The 22,487-nt window shown below is 30.5% G+C and overlaps 1 protein-coding gene across 2 annotated transcripts in view; it reads right to left on the reverse strand.

Annotated features, from left to right (window-relative positions):
* LOC118195735 (uncharacterized) overlaps positions 1 to 20,780 on the reverse strand; it is a 111,814-nt gene extending 91,034 nt beyond the window's left edge. For both annotated transcript variants that reach the window (XM_085813265.1, XM_085813264.1), the window contains exons 1-3: positions 20,628 to 20,780; positions 16,722 to 16,833; positions 12,667 to 12,810 (exon numbers count right to left, since the gene is read on the reverse strand). In XM_085813265.1, coding sequence (XP_085669391.1) covers positions 12,667 to 12,810; positions 16,722 to 16,833; positions 20,628 to 20,651 — 280 coding nt within the window. In that variant the 5' untranslated portion in view covers positions 20,652 to 20,780. The remainder of the gene's footprint in view (positions 1 to 12,666; positions 12,811 to 16,721; positions 16,834 to 20,627) is intronic.
* Between the last annotated feature and the right edge of the window lie 1,707 nt (positions 20,781 to 22,487).

The raw sequence follows: 22,487 nt of genomic DNA on the forward strand, positions 1-22,487 counted from the left end.
TGACAATTTCACACAATATAATTTCAAAATTTAAATAAATCAGACAATGCTTCCTTATTCTTCATTGCATGAGACATGGTAACTTTATTACTATTCTTGGTGACTGATCTTCTTTCCCACAGAATATATAATACTTGTTAAGAATATATTTGTATACAAAAATAAATTAATAAATATATAAATGCTAAACAGTACAATTTAACATTAATAACGAATAGGTGTGATGTCACAAAGCACTCGTAAGACCTCTGCATTGGTTTCATGCAACTTCCAATTAAATCTCGATAGCTCAATTTAGTTTCTGTCAGGAATATGTAATATGCATAGTCAACCTGCGGCTCTTTGGTCCTTTAAATGTGGCTTCCTTCGTAACAAACCGAGTTTTATTTTTTAAATATCATTCCAACTTAAAACAAAAATCGTGTTAGTACAAGCTTTTTCCCAACAAACAGTAATATTATTTACTAAATTATATAGACATCATTTTAAACAATTTGACAATCCATGCATTTTTGCAATTCATTGCCATACATAACTATAGTTAAAAATTAAGGTTCCTTTCAGCTGATGTCATAAATGTCACAGAGGCATAAAATGCAAGTTTTGTTCACACCTGCAAGACAAGGTCTAAGCAACAGCCAATTTGAGAAGCTAAATTAGCACATGCGTGGATGTGTATATAACTTTCATGCTCTATAGGTTTCGCACGTTCGCTCTGATTGGTTGACTCTTATACCAAATCGACATAACAATGAAAACTTCAAACTTTATGAAAAATCCTAAACCAGTTTTGGCAACAAGCAACGAAGCTCGGTTTAAACCAGTTATGGCAATTATACCACCATCTGAATAGAGCGTAAGGTATCAACTGTTATGATAGCAGGAAAACTAAACACATTTCCAACTTGCTGCACTGATGACGTACCTCAAATTGCACTATAGATATTATGAATATATTTGGAACTTTTTACTGGAATAATATAACAGATCGAGCCTGCATTTAATGAGTTAATTAAAAGATTTAGGGTTAGCTTTACCTCAACATATGGACCTCATACTGAATGCAGAGAAAATTAAATTATTATTTTTAGACAAAAAGCTGTAAATTTAAACTGCTTTTCGTATAGCAAAATGAAGTTTTTCTACAGACCATTCTTTCCCCCTTTCGACTTGCTTTCAAGTTAAGAGAAAAGAAGAAATTGCTAATTATGTTTTCCAAATTACTGCATTACTGTCCCTCAAATGAAAAGCTTTCTACATGAACATAAGTCAACTACTTCTTTTTCCCTTTCCAATTTACTCCTATTAAAATCAGCTGAGTTATAATCAAAATCGAGAAAAACGGGAGAATTTGGAAAGCAGAAGAAAGTGCTAGTTTTCAGGCTGGAGGATGTGGGAGGAAGAATATTCAGTACAGCCAAAAGTCTTTAATCCAGACCTCAAAGCTACAAACTTTCTGCACATGCGTGTACGCATGCGCGTTTAATGTATAACGCACAGTATAAGCTAAGCTAAAATTATCTATTTCAGTTAATGTTGCAGATTGCGTTGTTCCTTAATCTTCGAACTGTTTCCGGCTTATTATTTTTTTCAGACTGTTAGACCAATTTTATAAAAAGTAAGCTTGAACTTTCGATTATGTCAAAAAGAGTTTCAGATTCTAGAGCTGCCAAAGGATCTACAAAGCAAAAGCATGTTTCGATGCCCATTAAACAAAAAGTGGAATTGCTGCAAAAAATGGATAAAGGCATGAAGAAAGTGACAGAGATGTGATTTGTTTCCCTAACCATTTGGAAATCTGTTTATCAATTTCACGCTGCTCGGGGAATGGGGGGGGGGACGTTGTGGCGCAATGAACTGGAAGTTGATATGTCAGCACTATCCTCATCTTCAGGGCTGATGTTTTTATTGTTTTTATTTTATTCGGCTTATAATTCATCACTAAATGTAAATCAATTTCCTTGTCATTATAAATATCACGAATACACATCAAATAGTTTTCTGGCTGCAATTTTCTAATTTCGACTATGCGTAATGTATACTTTATGCCTGCACCTGCCTGAAAGAAATGTTTAATAAAGTAAACAAATAAATATTAAGCTTTTTTTTGTAAATTTTGATACCCTTTATATCATAATTGCTTTTTATTTCATAAATTATGGTTTCATATTTTTAAATTTATAATTTCTGCATACTGCATATAAATCTTACCAGATTTAAACTGATGATCTATAATCCGGAAAAACCGATAATCCAGAATCGCCGAAGTCCTGACGAGTCCAGGATTAAAGATTTTTTACTGTATATTGCAAAAACAATTTAAGATCTGTGAAGTGTAAGGACATACTTTCCTGATTACAGTGCACAAGTGACAAGAATTATTTATATTGTAGCTGCCAACCTTGAAATCTTAAAACGTGGAAGATTTTTGCAAGAAAATAGGAGGTTTTTCATGCTGTGTGGCAACCCCATTTAAAAAGAACTACAAATTGACTTTAAATCACTTCATAATGCATGGTTCAGATCACTGAACTATTTGTAATTTAATTCTGTTATAAAATGTATTTACATTTAATCGGATATTCTAAATTTTAAGTTCTTTGGCTAATTTCATTTTTTAATTTTCTTACATTTTATATCAAGAAAATAAACAGTAGTTAAAGAAGGCTTTTATTTAACAAAGTACTTTTAAATATGATGAACATAAAATTAGTAATCAATATACATAGTATTCTGTGGATAAGCTCAATGATGTACCATACATTGAGATAAACAAAATTAAAAACAAATATTAACTGAATAACATTGCTTGATTCTTCATATAAAAATCTACAAATGTCTACAGCAAATTAAGAAAATTCAGATCAAACAAAATTTCATATCTATAAAATTTAATAAGAAAAATGTCAAATTTAATAAGAAATACTATTCTGAAAATCATTAGAGGCTGGAGAATGGAATTTGCTTAGTTTAAGTTTCATTAATTCAATAAATTTTGAGGCTGAGGAACAATTTCTGAGGAATGACTCAAGTCCGTATCCATTTTTAAAAAAGTGGTTTGACGGCTGCAAAATTACTTGTCACTGTACAGGCTGGTATCTATGATTTTCTAGCTAAATAAAAAGTGACCTTTCGAATTTTCACCAGAATGACTGACACTAAATAGGCAGAATCTCTGGGAACTCTGATGGTCAGTAATAAAGTACTCAGTACCATATGTGCTTAATATAATTTATGCAACATCCTTTCATTCCATACTACACTGGTTTTATATGCATTTCATTAAATTACCGAACAGGTAGAGACTTTTGTGTGTAATATATTGGAGAACTACACTTCTATACTGAATTTTATGTCCATAACCCTTGGAGAGTTAATTGAAGTTCATATAGGATACAATGTTCTTGAATTTTTCCTCATAAATTTGATTTGCCCGGTTTAACTTTTGTGCAACAATAAAATTATTTATCATTACTTCACTTTTTTGTCCTTCCAATGAAAACAGCATGAGTTATCAAAATCACTTTCACCATTATTTCATTATCAATGCTTAGTTACTAGCAAAACATTATTTGCACAATAATTATAAAGTCTTGGAATTTTTATGACTATGGCCATTATAAAAGGAAGAGAAACATTCAGATTTCCTTTATGGATTAAATTACTCCTAATTTTTATCAATATGGCTACCATCCAAGTGTCTATAGCATAAGCACAATAGGAGAAATTCTTGTTAAAATATTTTTTCTGGTTTTAGCTTATACAATTCAATATATTTTAATCATATTACCACGAAACTTACCCTCTTACCTTTAATTTTGCTATCTAAACATTGTAAATTTTCAAAAAAAAAATTTTCACAAAACTAATTTTGAACAAAAACTAGAATATTCTGCAATATACATTCTTTAATATCTCAGTCACTAATAGTAACTATTTTTTTTCATTAAATTTAACTGTAACTAGCCACAAAGACCATTCAATTGGCATATTAAGAATTTAAAGCCTTTCGGTGTCAACTAACTAAAAGAATGACTGTAACCTTTTTTTTTTTTTTTTTTGTTCCTTTGTGTTAATAATGAAATGCTTTAATACAGTTTAAGGTTATTCCTGTATGTGTACACTGTCTCATTAGGTTCATGTTTTCTACAATGTGCTATATATAACAACTGCAATTTAACTGTATTTACTTTAAGAAATTTTATTTTGGTTCATACTTACACAACTTGGAGAAAGCAAAGTTAACTGCCTTATGTCCATGTACACATCAATCTATTTTCATTTAAATAAAATCGGGAAGTTAAAACTATCGTGGTAAGCAGAAGTGAGGTTTCATAGCCAAAATTTTTAAAAAATTGTCACCAATCGAAGGGGCACCCAATTCTACACTAGAGCCGTTTTCTGTTTCACCACTGTAGTATGATAAAAAGTTATAACATGAAACACCTCACATATTTTAAAAAGTATCAAAAAAGCACAGACTTAATATCTTATATCAAAATTATATTTATTATGCCATATGTATCACTGAATGAATATATTCTAGAAAATAACTTTTTTTATTCAATATTTTATTACAGTAATTTTTTTAAAATCATTTTGTGAAAAACATTTTAATTGTTAACAAAGTTTAAAATTTCTGATATTAATAATTATGACAAATAAACTGCTGTCATAAAATAACTAGAATAATTATTATGTATGTAACATTTTATAGGGAAGAGGGGTAGGTGAATTTCAAATATATTATGAAATGTAAAATTTAAATATTTTCATTGTGAAACAAAAATCACAGCCAAAAAGTTGATTTTCATTTTTAAACATTTAACAGCCACAATTTAATTGTTTAAAGTATTTTGAAATTCAGATTAATTTGATTCCACAAATGTGAACAAATATATACAATTGTGAAAAACATTTAATTGAGGTGATGAAATATTTGCTTCCTATTTATATGTAAATAGTAGAAGTAATCTTTAATTTTAAATCATTTATATATTAAACTATAAAAGTCTTTAAAAAAGACGAAGCAATAACTCATTCATAATCCTTCTTAGGATTCAGAAGTGTTAAGCCATATGGGCTGGTTGTTTTTCATACCTGATCATATCTGGACAATATTTCAATTTCTAAATCCATTTTATTCGGTTATAAGAACGTTTCATTCATTCAGATAAAGATTCAGATAAAGATGTTATAAATAGATCAAATATCTTATACCGCCGAAAATGTAGCATATGAAAATGCTTTTAATTACAGAGAAACTGTACGGATGTAAGAATTTTCAATCCAAAAAACGCTTTTTTTTTTTTTTTTTGTAAAGTAATTTGTCGCATTCCTGCACACCATTTCAAATGAAAGAAAATTAGCTATTAAAAAAACATTCGACAAAGAAATAGTATTTAATATAATAAATATGGACCATATCATAAACATCTTCAGTGTTCGTGACCCGTTATGTTAGTATTTATTGGGCGTCAAAATGTATAACTGTAACGAAAAACTGTAGTCCACAAAAATTTCATGGCCGAGCTGAAAGAACGAGTTAAAGAGGCTACACATCTTGGAACGATTCTCAAGGCCATGACATTGCACTATACTATCTGCACAACAAACAATATTTCACAACTCAATACTGACCGTTTTCTGTCATTTTCATCTACGCCCTAACTTAATAAAGTCTGCTTAAATTGATTCATTTAATAATTACTCGTTTTTACGCAGCACTTATTCTCCTATATTACTCTTATGATAAATATAGATATATAAATATCTAACAGTATCTTCTACTAAAAAAAAAGATTAGATCCTACAATAACTTTAATATCGATTCTTAAATTGTTAGAAATTTCTTGATTTCAAATAGAATAAATATAAATTGAAAAGAAAATAATATGATTACGCAACACAGAGATAAAGAATCATTGCATACTGCGTATTCACATACCAAAACTGCATACCACCCTTATATAAAAAATGACATTTCATTTAAATTATAATACAGTAACTAATGAAAAACAAAGTATTTGTGTTTAAATACACTGAATTACGCATACCTAAACATATATTACAAGCGAAAAACAGACAATAATTGATGTGCAAGCTATAATATCGCGGATGAGAATTTCGAATCAAAGAAATTGAATGGAACTCAAAACAAGCAACAGATCACTTTCGTATTAGTTAAATCAGTACTAAAACAAGCTTTCAATAAAATTTCATCTAATTTCCTAAAGAACCGGTAAATTTTATAATGCATCTTAAGGCACGCTAAACGCTTAGGCTTAGGAAATGACGTACTTTCACTATAACTCACCTTAAGAGTTTTTATTTGACAGAGGGATCACATTCAACAGAATTTTTCTTGATTATTATTTTTAAAAAAATCCATATGCGAATAGTCCTTAGAAAAGGACACAGTTATTCAACTTAAAGTATCATTACTATAGATGAACAAACACAGCTTTCACAAATTAAATTAAAAAAATGATAAAGTATACTTTGGCGCCATCTCTTGACAAAAAATTCAAATACTGATTAAATGGACAAAAAATTTCAGAGATGTCCTGTATCTCCTTGAGCAGTCACTCGCAAATATTATTTCATACACAGCGGAAGAAATAAGAATCTTCTTTTCTGACTGCAGACAGCTTTAATATTCAATAAATGAATTAGAAGACGCAAATAAAATTTTAAAATCGAAGGAGAAAAATAAAATTCTTGTGTTTATAATTTTGTATAGTATTCAGACACACTTTCGCACGGCGCCTAAAATTAATTTCTCTAAAAATTTTATTTTTAATTTTATGATTCTAGTAATTGAATAATAATATTAGTTCTGTTTTCCCCCACTTTATATTAAAAAAAATAATAATATATAATACTCTTTCATAAATAAATTACAAAGCATAGTCAGTTTCAAATGAAATACAAAGTATCAAAAAAAAAAAAAAAAAATTCAAACTTTGGGGGGACAGGATAAATTTAAACTTTGAAGTAGAATATTTGCATTTTAACATATAACAGTGAAACTTCAATCTGAAAAACTGATGAAGAAATGATGCTTTAATACGTACACCTTTTATAAAATACATCTATTTCTTATTTATATAATTACCACATCATGATCCAATGCCCACTTCTAATTCTTGCTTTTATAACTTATTGAAAATATATATACCATACCTCTTCAATTTTTTAAGATGCACCCATCTCTACATATAAGCAATGATAAATGCGATGTGTCAGAATTGCAGACTATTATTGTGACTTAGACAGAATTATTAGTTACTTCAAAGATATTTTTTAATTTAAGTCAAATCCAAAATTTACTGAACATTTTTAATGGTTTTTCAATCAAATTATCTAATGTTCAGGATATCTGAATTTAAGTTCAGTTTTTAAAAAAGCTACATTCCTTAAATATCACAAAGAATATAGTTATTTATGAGCATTTTTTTTTAATTTTATGTATTTCTACTATTCAAAAGCTTCTTTTTCACAACAGTTAAGAGAATATGTTTCATATTTTCTAAAATTGCATTCTCCTCATAAAAAAAATCAATATACTGGGATTTTAGAAATATATAGCCAAAAACCGAATGCTTAATACAACCTCAGAATTATGCATCTAGCAATAAATAAAATAGCAATTTTTTAAAATCTTTTCCTAGTTGCCTACAAATTAAAACACTGGTTTCCTTAAAATTATTCAGTTATCTACAGTAAAAAGTTTAATTTATAGAAAAATGAAACACTATTTTTGCATATTTTTTTAATAATTTCATAAAGTATATATATATAACCCAAATAATAAATGCCCATGATGTGATTTTGAAATGCATATGCACTGGTGCCTAGCATATGGTCACATATTTATTTGCTGTTAATATAGATCATATTTCTCAGCTTTTCAATTAATAAAATGCTTAAGAAAAATGCATAGAAATAGTTTTTGAAGCTCATTGTTCAATGCATTTTGATATAATTTTTCATATATTTTCACTACAACAACATTCACTTTCAGAGCAGACATAGTTCTGACCATCTCCTACATTACAATACAAAAATACTATATTATAACATCCTAATTTTTAACACTGTTGCAAAATGCCCAGCTGTAGTGAGATAGCTTCCCCACAAAGTAGGGTTAGGGTTGCTAGAAAGTGGCAGGATGGCCAGATTTGATGCAAAATTTTCTATTTTGCGATAAAATTGGCAGTATGCCATGGTGAGAACATTTTAAATGCATTCTTGATGATTTTCTCGAAATTAGGTTAAAGATATATATATACAGTCAGGGTATATATATCTCCTACATTACAATACAAAAATACTATATTATTACATCCCAATTTTTAACACTGTTGCAAAATTCCAAGCTGTAGTGAGATAGCTTCCCCACAAAGTGGGGTTAGGGTTGCTAGAAAGTGGCAGGGTGGCCAGATTTGATGCAAAATTTTCTATTTGGCGATAAAATTGGCAGTATGCCATAGCGAGAACATTTTAAATGCATTCTTAATGATTTTCTCGAAATTAGGTTAAAGCTATATATACCCTGCCTGTATATGCAGTAGGAATATCTTGAATTCAGTAGCAGAGTAGTAGAATTCAGAGGTTAGCTTGAGAGCAATCGACCAAGTCAGGAGCTATACTTTAGTGCTCTGCCATGAAACTGTCTTCACCACTGTAACTTGAATGTTGTGATATGTCTTTGGAACTCTCCTGTGTAATACTGGCAAATAAATTATGATTCTTCATTAAGTGTTATCATCAATTACTCCAAATCCTGCCTACAGGAAAAAGCCATAGCAGAGGAAATAAAGGCTGAGATCAAGAGTGAAATAAAATCGGGTCAAAAAGAAATAAAAGCCAGACAAGGAAAGCTACAAGAGAAACTCCAACAGATGAAAGTGGAGCAAAACAAGATTAGAACTGACATCATGGAGAGGAAACTGAAGCCAAAATAGATGTGGAAGGCATAGTAGTAGCAACTGAAGAATCAAAGGATTTGGAAGAAAAGAAGGAAGTAGCTGGTGAAGTGTCCAAGAAAGATCAAAAAATAAAGGATGAAATAACTAATGAGACTGAAGAAAGAGAACAAAATGGTGAAAAAATAAAAGATGGGAAAAAAGCTTTTGATTCTCAAGTGCCTGATGTGGAAGAAAACGATAACATTGTTTGTAAAATAAAAGAAGTGCCTAGTAAAGAATCTGAAAAAGGTGAACAAACAATTCATGGAAATAAAGTTTTTGATTCTCAAGTGCCTGAAGTAGAGACAGAAGAAAGTGAAAATGTGATTGTTAAGTTGATAGAAACTGATAGTGAAGTTACAAAGTCACAGTTAGCAAGTACTGAACCATCTGAAAATTCATTAAGCAGTATTCCAATATTGTAAGAAAATATACCCACTTCACAAACTAAGTGTCTCATAATGAGAGTTGTACACACACAAACTTGATTCTAAACCAAGATACTTCTGTTTGTAAAGAATTGGATTCTATTCATAACTCTAATTCAAAAATCGAAGCTGCTTTTCCGAAAATAGTGGAAAATAAGCATGTACCAACTGCTAAAAATACTGAGGTGAACTGTACATATAATGTGAATATACTACAGAGTGTTGAACAAACTGTTTCAGATCTTCCTGTGGATTAAAAATCTGAAAGAACTGAATCTTCAGACTGTGATATACAAAATAGAAATACATCAGAGAATTGCAGTTAAAAAGTAATTAACCAGCATATAACTTGATGAAAAGCCACAAAGTGAAATTCATTCTGAACTTTAACTTACATAATTTTAAATTGTTATGTAGTTAATTTGTGTGCATAACTTGTAAATAGTGTAAATATTTGTTTATTTTATGTTTATTTACCTTATTTGTTTGTTTATTTATTACCTTTTGTTTGTATCGAATTTGGCTTCTGACCAAGGACTGCACTGCTTGTGGCATGTAGTCCTTGGGAGGGGGAAGTTGTGAAATGCCCAGCTGCTGCAGGATAGCTTCATGGCAAAGTGCATTAGAGTTGCCAGAAAGTGGCACAGTGGCCAGATTTATCCCGAAATCACTCATTCGGTGACATTATGCTATAGACAGAGTGAGAACATTCTACAACGCATTCTTAACGACTTTCTTCAGGAATGTTCTCGAAGGTAGGTTAAAGCTATATATACCTTGCCTGTACATGGAGAAAGCAGTATGTTGATTTTAGTAGTAGGGTTTTTCGTTCAGAGATTAACTTGAGAATGACTGAACCGAGTCGACAGCTGTACTTTAGTGCTTTGCCATGAAGCTGTCTTCACTGTTGCAGCCTGAAGGCTATGTTGCTAATTGTTTCAGCGTATTTATCGTAGTTTTTTATGACTGTAAACATGTCTTTGGAACTCTCCCTTGTAATACTGGTGAATAAATTGTGTTTTGATTCTCCTTTAAGTGTTATCATCAATTACTCCAAATCCGCGAACCCTTATAATGCAACAATATTTTATTTTTAAAATTTAAGCTATGCATTTCTATTTGCTATACCCTCGTAGACTTTCAACAATATTTAAAGCAATACAACACCTCGTACATACAGGATTCACTATTACAAGAGACCAAATTTCAACTACGCAGAATAAAAATAAATTCAAAAAAATTAGTACAGAATATTATTTTTAGTACATTAATGTACGATTGTTTTTCCTCGTTATATAATCAAATCTCTTTCTGTACAGTTTTCTTTATACTATTTTTAAATTATACAATTTTATTTATTTACTTTAATTTTGAGCACATACAATCTCTCCATATACTTATTGTTGACTTATTATTTTGGCTTGCATTATGGCGGAAAAATCGCCGCTACACAAAGCCAAAATAACAAGACAAAGAATTGCACAAACTCGGTATCCATGTACACATCGGCCAATTTGCACTTAAAAAAAAAATCCCGTAATTGCACAAAAATGGCATTGCGCACTCCCTTGACTTTATTAATGTACACGTCGACCTATTTTCACTTTAAAAAAATCCAGGAAATGCACAAACTTGCATTGCGCACACCCTTCACTTTGTCCATGTACACATTGATATATTTTCACTTAAAAAGTCAAAGGAGCACCCAATTCTACAATACAGGCAAAGAAAAAATGCATAATCTTAATAAACTACATTTTAAACCAAACAATAAAATAACATAAAAAAGGAAAAACATGTTATACATTTAAGCACTACAAAAAGCAAATATCTACTTACCCTATTTAGAAGTTCTTTTGTCTTTAGTCTGTGGCACACAAAATACCTTAACAGCATCCAAAAAACTTCCTAAAATTATCTGAACTCGAATCCGTATATTGGCGTCGCCACATCTAAACCTTTCTTCCTACAAATCCATCTAAACAAATTTTACATTCGACTAGATGCATATCCTTCCTACATACAGGACTCTTATAATGGCTACTGAGTAAACCTTCATTTACACACCAGTCAATTAACGCTCCTTTCCCTTTTCGTTCAAAATCGTACAGAAACTTCAAATTAATCTTACTACATTCAGCCATTCTACCGTCTAAACAATAAAACCAACACACACCATAAAAGTGCTTACAAAACATCCCATGATTCAAAATTTACCAAAATCATGCACCCGATTACGTCACAATAGGGCTTCCATAACATTCAACTACTCAGGCTACCATAAATGAAACAACTTGGCGATAAAGGAAACAACTTCGCCATAATACATTGGGTACCTTAAAGTCTACTCTAAACCTCAGTAACTGGTTCATTTTATACAAAACCAATAACCTTATTAGAAAAATGAAAATTTAAAAAAAAAAAAAAAATCTATATCTGAAAGGAACAACTTGCTTTCATGTTATTAAAGAACATGAAAGTTCTTCAATAGTTAACTGCAAAATAGAAAAAAATTTTAATACAATACTGCGAAATAATGATAGTTATTCATCTATTTTCTATTACAATATCTAATGATTTGATGAATTGTAATGTTTGCTTCAATTGATTTCAGTTTTTAAAAAGGGAAGGTTCAACTATTTAAATTAGAAATTTCTACAATGAAGTCTAACATATCTATATAGAAATTCACTGAAATATGACATTGAAAGAATAATGACATTTCAAAATAGATTCCACAAATCAAAATATAATATAGACCTCTAAAAAAGGGCTACTAAAATGACAGACTGCTTAATATTAAGATAAGACAAAACTAAAATTTGTTTCTCACATAGCTTTCAGCCAGAACTACCTATTTCTTGCTAAAAATAATTGCATGATTTAAAAAACAAGCTACACAAGTTTACTTGTTGAGACTTTGTAGAATGATGACAAACAACCTTCTGAACAAAACTTCAAAAACAGAAAGTGTGGAACATTAATATTTAATAGCTTCTTTTGCATTCATGTAAAGCAACTACTGAATGTGAATTTATAGCTTCATTGAACGTTCTTCTTTGAAAATAATATATTTGAAAATCATTATGACATATTATAAGCAAGCCCATTGTGTTTGAATTGGAATATTGAATGCAAAACTTTTGGAACAGAGCATATATTATTTTACAATGAAGAATCAAATTAAAATCTCATTACTTAGAAAATGATTAGCATATTTTACAAACCATACATTACCATTTTACATATTAGCATATTTTACAAACCTTCAGAAGAATTGCCAGCACTCAGTCGACAAAGAAGAGCAATTTGTTGTCTTTCAGATAAAGGTGTGGTTCGATGAGGAGTCAAATCTAATGAATCCTTCGCAGCATTTGTTCTTATATTTTTATCAGAACATGGTTCAGATTCTGAAAATAAGCAAATTTACACTAAGAAAAATATTTATTGAAAAATTCCACATTTCATTCTTAGTGAACCATAATACACAATGCAAGCTAAATATAAAAGCTGTGATAAAACATAATAAAAAGAGAGACAGAAAAACAGTGCTCATTTCATGTAGTATATTATAATTACGTGATTTCAACAGAGAGAAAAAATTATAATCTTAAATCTAGTGAAGCTTAAAATCTAAGTCCATGACTTCAGATTTAACAATTCTGCCTACTTCCATAAAATTAAGGAAAATCTTAACGAGATTATACTTGCAAACTATATATAAAAAACTTAAAATTAAAGTTCTAAGCAACATATGGTAAAAGTATATTAACCACTTGCGCTATGACTAAACTTCACGGATGCGGTACCGTGCGCTACAATATAACAAGTGGTAAAGTGTCTCATTTATGCCGCTCCAAGTCTGCGAGTGCAATCCAGAGCTGTAACTTCAGAAATAAACAATCTCGTTGTTAGATGACATGTGCACCACGTTATTTTCATTTTCGCGATAAATGCCTATTGACGTGGTGTTCACGTCACTCGAGGTTTGAGACAAAAGCATCTCGACGTGCGCGGCACAGCTTTTTAGCGCAAGTGGTTAAGTACATAAGCTAATTAATAATAACACAGGGATTGTTACTCTTATATAGAATCAGATGGCTTTATTGAGCCCTATATTTATTTATTTTTATTTTAAATTCAAGTCTTTTACAATGAATTATATATTTCACAGTTTTATAAACGATTCAGAAACATGAAATAGACAATTTTGCAACAACCTCTTGGACACACAGGGATACAGATTTTTACTTCCTCATTTAGAGAACCACTTCTTATGTAATTCCAATTTCAGTGTAAATTCAGGATATATGCAACATATAGTGTTGATAGATCAATTTCGGATTGTAACACTCATGCTACAGTAACAACGTATAGTTTTATATTGATCTATAGCAAAATGGCTATTTTACGCGCAAATGTGATCTTTTCTTTATCATAGTTCCACAGAAATTACTTTAAAATGCTTAACATAATAGTCATTGTTTACTGTCTGCCCAAAGGTGCAATATTTGCATCCCTAATTGCAGTGGATAACTTGTCAGAATGTGTTCCATCAATCACCTGCATGTTGACTCTTATTTAAATATTGAAGTGCAGTTAAATATTTCATTACTGTGTACGTACTGTAACATTTCAAGGGTTTTGTTACAGCTCTATCCACATTTAAAATAAAAATTAAATTACATCTCTACCAATCATATTGAGATATGTTCTTTACGTTTAATCTGTCATAACAAAACTTACTAACTAGATATTTTAATCTGCTGCAAAAAAAAAAAAAAAAAAAAAAAAAAAAAAAAAAAAAAATGAAGACTATTAACTACAGGTTCAAACATGTCCCCAGAACAGCCTCCACAAAATTCAGCACAAGGTCCCCGTGTCTAATGTCAGGAAAGAGAAATAAACGAAACTCAAGACTTTTCATCGAATCCTTGTTAGTTCCCTCATTTGCTGTAACCCCCAACCACATAGTTGGTAATATTAACAAAGTTAATAATTTATGTATTACTGATTGTCTTTAGTGTATTTTAGTACGAAAAAAGTTAAAGAAAGTTACAGCGAAACTAAGGTCGTGCTTTTCCCTTGTCCAAAAAAAAAAAAAAAAAAAAAAAGCAATATCAATATCACTGGCATTTGTTTCAAAGTTTCTTCTTTGTGATATTTCTTTTGCAGCAAAGTTAATGTATTTTGTAATTTATTACTTATTTACAAATGACTGTTTTTGACGATTACAAGATTAGCCACATCCTCCAATCAATATCCTTTTTCAAAAAAGTATGATACGAGGTGTGACAATTAAATAACCACACTAGTCTTAAAAATTGACTTTATTGAAAACATTATACAAATACCTCTTAGTTCCCTTCAACACACTCCCCTTCCTTACCAATACATTGCATATGAATTTTTCACTGTTCAGAGCAGTGCTGCAGGTCTTTAGGCGTCACCTTCTTCAGTAAGTCTGCTGTTTTAGCCTTCATCTCTTCTACAGACTGAAAATGCATTCACTTTAATGCACTTTTCACTTCACACCTTTCATCGGAACAGATACAAGTTGCATGGTGCGATATCTGGCGAGTACGGCAGATGCTCTAGTATAGTAATGCATTTGCTCACAAAGAACTGTTTCAGAGACAAAGCATTATGTGCCGGGGCATCACCTTGGTGCTGTTGCTCAACAGATCTGGTAATTTCTTCCTCACTATTTCTATTGGCTTTCTCAGAATCTCAGTGTAATACTGCTGATTTACCATTTGGTCTTGAGGTACCCATTCTAGCATGATGATATCATTCATATCAAAGAAAAAGATGAACATGACCTTCAGTTTGGACTTACTCATTCGAGCTTTTTTGGTCCTTGGTGATGTGTGGGTCTTCCAGTGTATGGATTGTCATTTAATTTCAGGATCATACTGAAAAATCCATGTTTCATCACATGCAATGACTTTTTCAATCAGTTCAAGATCTTCTGTGAAGTGTTCTATGATGTCAGAGCATATGTTTTTCCTGTTCATTTTTTACTCGCATATCAGGTTTTTTGGTACCAATGTTTCACAAACTTTCATCACATGCAAATTATGGGTTAAATTTTTTTTATTGTCTCTGTAAATGTTCGTAACATCTGACATCATCCAAACACTCAAACGTCAGTCTTTACGCATGATTTCATTAATTTTTTTAATGTTTTCATCGGGTCTTGATATCACAGGTCAACCAGAATGTTCATCATCTTCAGCAACCTCTCGACCTTCCGAAAATCGTGCCATTCAAAAATCTGACTATGTGACATGCAATTATCTTAAACTTTAACAATTTAAAACATTCAGTAGGATTTTTTTTTTTTTTTAATTTCACAAAGAATTTTAAATTTATGTGCTGCTTGATTTTTAAAGTTATCATGATCAGGGCACTTTGATACAATATCATCTTACTGAAACAAGGATGGAAAACAAACTGAACTAGATAGAGGGATGGAATAACCTGTCACCTGCAACAGAAGCATCAAGGTCACCTACATGCCATTTCCACTCCTCCACACCAAGCCTAATGGCTAGGGTATGCGCAGTCCTGTTATTTAATTGTCAAATCTCGTATACAAGTAATTAATGTATTATGAAAATATCAATACTTATGAATTATGTAAGAAATTTAAATTTGTAAATAAAATTGATATATTTTGGAATTGCTCTAGCTAGTTCCAGAATTTAATATATGCATAGTTTGGAATATATAAAAGAGCTGGAAATGTAAACAATGCGGTTTTAGTTATTACAAAAATAGGATCAGATAGGATTATTTTGGATTATGGCACAGCATGCGAGGGCTATCTGCCTAAGAAAAGAATGTCTTTGTGGAGAACTTTTTAAAGGAAATTGGCTCATATTTATATCACACATAAGAGTGATAAACAAAAAACAGGCAGCCATTAGCTGGGATTTGTATTTAAGTTGAATATGTGTTCAACAATTTAACTCTTAGGTGCTGGTGGGTTTTACGAAAAATGAAGAATGTAGATTTATAAATTTGTGCATACACTCAGGAAACATCAACTAAACACAGGAATTTCAGCTAGGATGAAAAAAACTGACAGTGGATACAAAAATGTACACACGAGGTATGGAAAATAGTTCTTTTAATTAATTATTAAAAGCAAACATCTGAAAGAAACAATAAACAAAATTAAAATTAATGAAAAAAAAAATATGCAAGAAAACCAAAGCTTTTTAAATTATAAGTTTATGGCAGAGAAATTATGGATAGAAATCTGCATGTAAATGTGGTATATTTAAAAGCTAAGTAAAAGTAAACTAATGTATACCTGGTGAGCTCTCATTCTCACTGAAAGATAATCTCCTTCTTGTTTTAAGATTTTGCTTCTTACTGACAGTATTACTAGTTAAGCTATGTCTATTTTTACACATGGAAGCCCCCTGAAAGAAAATTAACACAAATGAAATTAAATTTGGAGTTGATTTTAGCATCATATGGTATAAAATTAAACATGAAATACTAAAGATGCTGCTATACACATAACTACAGTCAAAAGTCGTTAATCCGGACTCGTTGGGACTTCGGTGATTCCGGATTATCGATTTTTCCGAATTATAGATCATCAGTTTAAATCTGGTAAGATGGCATGCAGAAATTACAAAATTAAATATGAAACCATAATTTATGAAATAAAGAACAATTATGATCTAAAGGGTATCAAAATTTACAAAATAAAAGCTTAATATTTATTTGTTTACTTTATTAAACATTTCTTTCAATGTAAGTTGTTTAAGTTGCTTCGTTTTATATGATAATACTTTCTCTTTAATTCTATAAACAGACATAATTTCTTCTCAGTTATGAGAATACCGACTAATTTTCAATCAAAATTTTTTTATTTTCAATAACCTCTGTGTCACTTTCTTCACTATCGGAAGCAAATTATAATGACGAGGAATATGATTTAAATCATATCAAAGACGGAGTACATCAAGATGAAATACTACATTTAGTAAGGAATTATAAGCCAAATAAAATAAAAACATCTGCCTTGAAGATAAGGATAGTGCTGACAGATCAACTTCCAATTCATTGCGCGCTGCAGCGTCCCCCCTACCCCGCTGCAGAGGAGCGTGAAATTGATAAACAGATTTCGGAATGGTTAGATAAACAAAGGATTATGCCTTTATCCATTTTTTGCAGCAATTCCACTTTTTGTTTAATGGACTTCGAAACATAATTTCGCTTTGATCCTTTACATATTAGTAAATATATATCGGAAATTCTATTTGACATAATCGAAAGTTCAAGCTTACTTTTATAAAATTGCTCTAACAGTCTGCGAAAAATAATAAGTTGGATCCAATTCGAAGATTAAGGAACAACGCAATGTGCAACATTAACTGAATTAGATAATTTTAGCTTAGCTTGTACCGTCTGTTATACATTAAACGCGCATGCGTAAATGTATTATGCACATGCGCACACGCATTTTCGCAGCCGTAAAGGTCTTACGACGCATGCGCATAAGACCAATGCGACGCATGCGCAGAAAGTTTGTAGCTTTGAGGTCCGGATTATAGATCATTCCAGATTATGGGTGTCCGAATTAACGACTTTTGACTGTCTTAGTTTTTAAATCCAAATAATTTTTAAGCACCGCAATACACTTTTACAAGAAAGAAGTCAACAGTTCTATGCCTTTTGTTGGTTAATCATCCATAAGTGGGGTGAGTGTGAAACTTGGCGAGAATTTTTATTTGGTGCGATTTCGATTTTGTTGTGGTTTCCAGCTGTAAGTTCTCTTGTGGCAAACATAGAGCTTTATTTGGGTTTTCATCCGCAGAGAACCCGTTGGCGCTTCAGGAAAGAACCCGTTGGCGCCATTGCATTTTTACTCGCCAAGCTCGCGGTTCATCGACGATGAGCCGAGCCGTAAACGTGATTTTTAGTGAATGTAAATTCAAGTTAGCAGACAAAACAATATATTAAGCATATAGTAGTAAAAATTCACAGATAATAAGCATGTAGATGTAAAACTAATCAGTTAAACGTGATATACGAAAATGAATTTGTAATAAATTCAAGTTAGCGCAGAAAAGAATATATTAAGCATAAGACACTATATCAGCATTTATAACGGAATTAAAAATTCATTTAAAAAATATAAATTAGTATTAATCTACTGAAATTAACCGGTTAAACGTGATATACGAAAAAAATTTGTCTTAAATTCCAGTTAACATAGAAAACAATATATTCCTTTCACCAGCAGTGGTTTGCTAATTTTGATGACCATGGTGATGCATCAAACTATTCAGTCATCTTAGATAATCAATAATATTTTTTATTTCAATTTAATCATCTATTTATGTCACACCTGCCATCATCTGAAAGGTTATTGTCAGAAAAGCATAAATAATATATTATCTTGTTAAAATTTTACGCCATAAAAATTGATTTATTCTTATAATTTTAGAAGAAACTAACCAATAATAAAAATAAAAGCATTACTTAATTATTTAAAATGCACATGCACATTTTTGCGGCCTATGAAAACAAACTATTTTAGAGGTTGGAAACCTCATGGTTCTTAGAGCTGTTAATAATTAAGAACACTACGTGAACAGCCGTGTTACAAATTAGCATTCACCCTCCCGCTGTATTTTCTTCCTTTCATCCCGAACCGAGAACCGGCATCTATCTACGAAAATATTTCTATCTATTCGTTGTTAAAAAATTCAGTAAAAATAATAATAAATAAGAGAAGAATAACATAAATCTGCAAATGCGAACAACGACGGTGATAATTCAACAAAATGAACGCAAGAGGAATGGTTGTAAACTTCAAACAAGCAAATAGTATATATCCGCTGGGTTACCAGGCTTGAAGTATTATCGCCAAAGTTGGCGATGTTTAGATTTACCGGGTTCTCTGCGGAAGTGCTTCCCTTTATTTCAGTGATTGTAAAAAAGGTGAGTTTAGTGTAGCCAGAAGACTTTTTTTTTTTAAACTTAATTTTGAAATATTGTGTTCATTTTTAAAAGTTTTGCTGTTTAATATTTGCAAGAGGTGATGGGAGAATGTTGGCTTTCAGATGACATGTAGTTTATAATTTATGAACTTTTTCATTTAATTTTACTATTTAATGTTTTTCAGGTCAGTGAATTATTTTTTTATTTTTGTTTCTTTCATGTGGCAACCCAGAGATGTGGAATCTTTTAAGTGTTGATTGAAAGTGGTTCAGTATGTTGAATTCCACGACAATAGTAACTTGTATATTGTTAGTGAATTCGAATATATTTACGTGGTTGATATTTTTTTATGCTAGTGAACAGACATTTGGCATGTATTATTTTTGTAGTAATTTACTTTTGTAATTTTTAGTTTCATGTTTGTGACATGAATTTTTTGTAATTTTAAATTTATGCTTTATTTTGTAGTAATTTATGCTTGTGTTGTATTTAGCATCATTTCTGTTTGGCGATGTTAGATTTTACATCGTGTTTTCTTTTTGCAATTGGCAATTTCGAAATGAAACTGCTATGTGATGTTTGATATTACAAACGAAAAGAGTTTGGTGCCAAATTAACCTGCTTATGGAAAATTAGCAGTCTTGTTTAATCCAAAATTAATCAGGTAAAATTTATTTTGTATTTATTCTAATTTTAATAAAAGTATAACTCTTTTCATGAATCCTTACATATCCTTAGGTTTGCCACCATCTAGTTAAATTTCAAGTAAATATTTACATTTGGCAACAAGTGGTAATAAAAAAAAACCAACAATTTGGAATGGTAATACGCACCAAGAAGAGCTATCCCTCAAAAATTTTTATAAAAACCTATAGAGCTGTAGAAAAACTGATACAGAGCTACATGAATTTCTATACAGCTCTATAAAAGACTTTATAAGAATTTTTTATAATTGACATTTTCATAGTGATTACTATTATTGTTAAAAAAAATTCAACTTCAGAAACCATAAAATTAATATAGAAAATAAAAATCGGATCAAAAGTTTTTAAATTTGTGATCTCCAAAAGCATAAACTGGATTCATCCATTAAACCAAAGAATGAATAGATTACCTTTCAAAGCGCAAAATATAACAATTATCACATATTCATAATGGTACATATTTTAATCGGAATACGTAACACATGGAAATCAGAAGCACAATATCAATATAAACCAAAAATTGGAAATGACAACAAAATGTTACTAAAACTAACCTCCCCACACTTTTTCCGCCTCATCTAACTTTGACATCAAAAAATTTCTTTAAATATTGTGCAATTTTTTTCAAGTAATTCGATTAAAGACACGAAAAACTCTTTACACATGTTGAATTCGTTTTCCCGCGAGCGCTAATACGCCGCGATAATGACAGTTACGAATATTTTACTGTTATATCTTATAAGGCCTGTTAAATAGCAAAATTTTTGTTGATGTCATTGCTAGAAACACACATGAACTATTAATCATAAGAAGGACGTCTTCTTGGAAGACTTCATAAAGAAACTCGCTTGTATTAACTTTGCACATGAGGAAAATATGAAAATGGTTGGATATGAAAGAGATTCATGAACGATATATTTTTTGCTTTTCATGTGGTTTGAATTGCAGAATGGAGTGCAGCAATATACCGTTCTTAAATTAAACAGTAACACTTTACACTTTTTTATATTATATCATTAACGCCGTCTATTATTTCGAGCAGTCTGACAGGTCTTGTTGTATTATGGAAACATTTAATGGCAATGTTGTTTATGTTTATATTTTGTTGTAGCAAGGCCAACTTATACTCAAGGCCTGCCAGTGTGAAAATATTCTTTTGTGTTTTCGGTTTCCTGAGTGATATTCCTACTGATCGCAAGATGGCGCTACAATTCTGCTACACTTTGCGATGTTTACAAAGATCGGAAAAGTATCAAAAACGAATTCTGTCTTGTTATATGCAAAGTTTAAAAACGATTAATCCATAGTAGTCAGAAATTGTTGATTTCTTATTAGTAAAAATATTTCAGTTAGAAGGAAAGCATGGAATTTTAAGCTATCTCACCTTTTTTTTTTTTCACACATAAACACCAGCTATTTGATCTCGATTTTAATTCCTGCTTTGATCTAGACATGCGCTATTCTGAATTGTACGCATTACAACTACTTATTCTAATTTAAAGGTAATTCAGAGTATACACCTTAAATTTTAATTATGTATATAGTAAGAAGTTAACAGACAGCTTCAGATCATGTACTATTTCAGTGAAAAATTTTCAAAATATTTCTATCGGCTGTACTGGGCCAAAAAATAATTTAGTATCCCCTATCAAAGATGTAATTAACATATTAATACACCGTGATCTAAAATTTGTATATCTGTTTCCACGACATTGGAGTAAAAATATTACTTAAAGAGATTAAAGTAAAAATATTACTTAAAGAGATTAAAGTAAAAATATTACTTAAAGAAATTAAATTTTACATACTAAAGAATTTTTTTAAATTATTAAATACCTGTTTTTAGGAAATCTTAAACAATGAAAGTTTAAATAATGCAGATTTTGATCTCTGTGCAGTATTTGCATTGCAGATATTCAAAGACATTATAAAATTATTAGTCAAAAAAAAAAAAAAAAAAACGGGGGGGGTCTTACTGTGGCATAGATTTTGAATGAAACTCAAACCCAAAGTTGCTTTTTTGACTAATTTTAATATTACACAGGTGTGTTTCTCTTCACTTTCATTTGTATTCTAAATTTCATTGATGTTAACATTAAGAAACTAGTAACTGAATTAAGTGCACTGCATTAATTTACATTTTCAGTGTTAGAGAAACTTCAATTTATCAAATGAAAATAATGACATTTTTGATAAAGCTATTGATCAAATCAATTTGTTTTTTATAAATAAAAGAGACACAGGCATTATAAAATATATTTTAACAGCACACAAAAAAATAATAACTGTCATAATCACAATATATACTTAAGAAAAGTTCAGTTCTGTATATCAAGGATAAAATTTGAAAACTTGCAATGGCTGAATATAAATAATATATCCATCACACATGCCCACAATGCTAAGTAGAATGA

The sequence above is a fragment of the Stegodyphus dumicola genome, chromosome 3 (assembly GCF_044657685.1).
Source record: "Stegodyphus dumicola isolate Sdum_Otavi_A_Nest chromosome 3, ASM4465768v1".
NCBI classification, from domain to species: domain Eukaryota; kingdom Metazoa; phylum Arthropoda; class Arachnida; order Araneae; family Eresidae; genus Stegodyphus; species Stegodyphus dumicola.